At 28.3% G+C, this 3,343-nt stretch overlaps 1 protein-coding gene across 1 annotated transcript; it reads left to right on the top strand.

Moving 5' to 3' along the window:
• The first annotated feature begins 558 nt into the window (after positions 1 to 558).
• On the top strand, positions 559 to 2,914 carry LOC144997932 (GDSL esterase/lipase At5g42170-like). The gene is made up of 5 exons (XM_078957796.1): positions 559 to 888; positions 1,143 to 1,273; positions 1,390 to 1,623; positions 2,015 to 2,267; positions 2,643 to 2,914. The coding sequence occupies exons 1-5, from the start codon at positions 627 to 629 to the stop codon at positions 2,831 to 2,833; spliced, it is 1,071 nt and encodes a 356-aa protein (XP_078813922.1). The 5' UTR covers positions 559 to 626; the 3' UTR covers positions 2,834 to 2,914.
• Positions 2,915 to 3,343: the final 429 nt, after the last annotated feature.

The raw sequence follows: 3,343 nt of genomic DNA on the forward strand, positions 1-3,343 counted from the left end.
TTTATATATATGAATATAATATTTTAAAATTATCATTTTGTTCCAAATTAAATTTCTTAATAACATTTATTAATTCAAGTCTTCAAACGTTATACAAATATTAATGATTTATTTATGTATAATTGATTTGTACAAAAAACTTTGGAGCTTATACCTCTTAAAATTCAAGATATGACTAATATGTTATATATATATATATATATATATATATATATATATATATATATATATATATATATATATATATATATATATATATATATATATATAATCAGTGATTCCTGTAGAGGAAGATGTATAATAGCCTTCATTAAAAGAAAAGGAGAACTGACAACACAACATATGCAATTAAACACAAAAAATACAACTCAATATAATTTTTTTTGATAGAACATGGTGATAAGCACTAACATTTTATTCGTGAAGTGACATGACCCAAAAATTATGTAGATGAAAAATCTAGATTATTAGTCATAAAGACTAGATCTTTGAAAATAGACTCATTGTCTCTTTATATTAGGGTGAATGTTCTAGTTCTAATAATCAGTAATCATTTAATCCAAATAGTTGTTTTAATAACATCTTTATCCAATAATCTAGCTCTTATTTTGGTTATTATTTTTAGAATGATACCTTCAGTTAGTAATGTAGTCAACTTTTGTTTCTATGCTTCGCTCTACTTATATTGTAGCGAGTCAGCAGTAAACGTACCAAAAAATAACTCGATAGCAATAATCTTAGCAATGGGAGATTCCTTCATGGATACAGGGAACAATAACCACAGAAAATCATTGATCAAGGCCAATTTTCCCCCGTATGGAAAGGATTTTTTGGGAAGAAAATCAACCGGAAGGTTCACTAACAATAGAACGCTTAGCGACTATATTGGTACGTAATTCATTATTGCAAAATTCACCCCAATATTCTTAGTAGAACTGATCTCTCTCTCTCTCTCTCTCTCTCTCTCTCTCTCTCTCACACACACACACACACACACACACAACATCACTGCTTCTATTAGTTAAGAAGTAAAGAGTTACAATGCGAGAATCTAAAGGGATCAAACTGTTGTACATTGCATGTTGTAGTTAAGAATCATTTCCAATACTAAAAGCTTCAATCATTTGATACCAAATTTGAAGCTGGAAATTTAGGAGTGAAGGAGTACCTTCCAGCGTATTTAGACCCTTCCATACAAGACCATGATCTTATTTCAGGTGTATCTTTTGCTTCTGGTGGCTCTGGCTATGATAACTTAACATCCGAATTAGTGGTATTAATACCTTATTTTATATTAAACCTCTTGATTTTTGCCTTTTTATTTAAATTCCAAATAAATATGATTCATGTCTAATTTGTTTTCTATTTTCTTGGGTATACGACAAGTAGAATGTCACACCATTATCGGTTCAGTTGGAGATGTTCAAAGAATACATTGGGAAGTTTAACGAGATTGTGGGAGAAGAAGAAGCAAACCAAATGATAAAAAAGGGTGTGTATTTGGTATCATCAAGCTCTAACGATTGGGCAATAAGTTACACTGCAGTTCCAATTAGAAGATTACAATATAATGTGGCTGGTTATGCTTATCTATTAGCAAACAATGCTAGAGTCTTTTTTGAGGTAATCATATGTGTTGGTTTTATGTCACACATAATTTTTTATATCATATTTTAGTTATTGAAAATGCTCAAATATCTTTACTAATTTTTCCTTTGGTGTTTAAAATTTCATTCAACATATTTCAAGAAAGAAAATATATTAAAAGTTTTCATGGCTTCTATAAAATATCAAAAGAGTTGTATACAACTAAATAAAAGTATATATATATATATATATATATATATATATATATATATATATATATATATATATATATATATATATATATATATATATATATATTTTGTTTTAAAACCAATACATACACTAACTTTAGTAATAATTTTTTTTGACTTTGTTGTTTTCTGTTTAAATTTACTTAAATCTGAATGTTGCAATAAATATACTTAAGGAATTATACAAACTGGGAGCAAGGAAAATAGTTGTCTTCGGCACACCATATATTGGTTGTTTTCCACTAGCAAGAACTTTCTTGGGAGGACTTATTACTTGTAGTAACATGTTGAATAAAGAAGCAGAAACCTTCAACAAAATGTTAAAAAGTCAGCTTGAATATCTTCAAAGCAGTCTGCCACAATCCACTTTTTGCTATGTTGATTACTTCAATATTTCAAGAGAGCTCATCGTAAACCATCTCCAATATGGTATGCATTATATTCGATATTACTTTTCAACACTGGAAACTATAATTTGTAGTGATTCTTGAAAAATTATTGTTCTCCAAATTTTTATGAAATTTATATCACATATTGACGTTAAATGTACTCATTATTTGTTTATTTTGGATCTTATGGATAACCAACACCGGCTATTGATGTTAAACAACAATGTGAATTATATTCCTACTTATAGTGAAAGTTACTCCTGTCTAAATGATGGAGACGACATTAGTTATATTTCATATATAGAGATTGTCCATAATGAACATAGTCATATATTGTTTTGGTTTATATTTTATGACATAAATTTAAGGAAGATGATGCCCATTAACATCTTCATCTAACGATTTTTTTCCTCAGGCTTCAGAGTTGTAGATAAGTCTTGTTGTGGAACAGGGTTGTTCGAGACAGCGGTTCTTTGTAACAAACTTAGCCCAGTATGTCATAATGACTCAACATTCTTATTTTGGGATAGTATCCATCTAACAGATGAAGGATATAAACTTGTTGCAAATCATGCTCTCCCAGAACTAAGGAGATGTTTGCTCTAAATTCATGAACTTTATTATGAGAGTTAGCTAGTTTGTTGGTAGAGGAACAACACCATCTAAGCAATGAAAATAGAACAAGAGAGCTTTTTAATAATATGTTGTGTGTTGGATTAAATGTCTAACGTTTTAACTAAATTGGTATAATCTTAAAAAACAAAAATGAAGTCCTTTTATGTTTCCCTCATAACAAGGAAATAACTTTGATTGATTATAAGAGAGATAAATGATTTATTAATATATTATATGATTAATATATTAATTGGAAATAATATAATTTAATTAAGAATTAATCAGAATTAATTTGGATTTAATTTTGGGTTAATTAAAATAAATTAAAGGTATTGGGACTGAGCTGCAATTATTCAATAGTTGAATAAATAAGAGGATCCATAACCTTCCTAGAGGTGGATGGTTCTGGGAACCCTAATGAAGGGTTCTAGAAGCCTTCAAATCAGATAAGGAAACTAGATTAAACTTTTTCTTTATGCTTATTTAATACAAAATATTCTT

Source organism: Lactuca saligna, chromosome 5 (genome assembly GCF_052625555.1).
Source record: "Lactuca saligna cultivar CGN05327 chromosome 5, ASM5262555v1, whole genome shotgun sequence".
Taxonomy (NCBI): Eukaryota; Viridiplantae; Streptophyta; class Magnoliopsida; order Asterales; family Asteraceae; genus Lactuca; species Lactuca saligna.

Excerpts from the sequence above, each read along its gene's own strand:
- LOC144997932 (XM_078957796.1), top strand. The coding sequence starts at position 627 with ATGATACCTTCAGTTAGTAATGTAGTCAACTTTTGTTTCTATGCTTCG. Across the intron at positions 889-1,142 it reads AACGCTTAGCGACTATATTG|CTGGAAATTTAGGAGTGAAG; the intron begins GTACGTAATTCA and ends CCAAATTTGAAG. Across the intron at positions 1,624-2,014 it reads ATGCTAGAGTCTTTTTTGAG|GAATTATACAAACTGGGAGC; the intron begins GTAATCATATGT and ends AATATACTTAAG.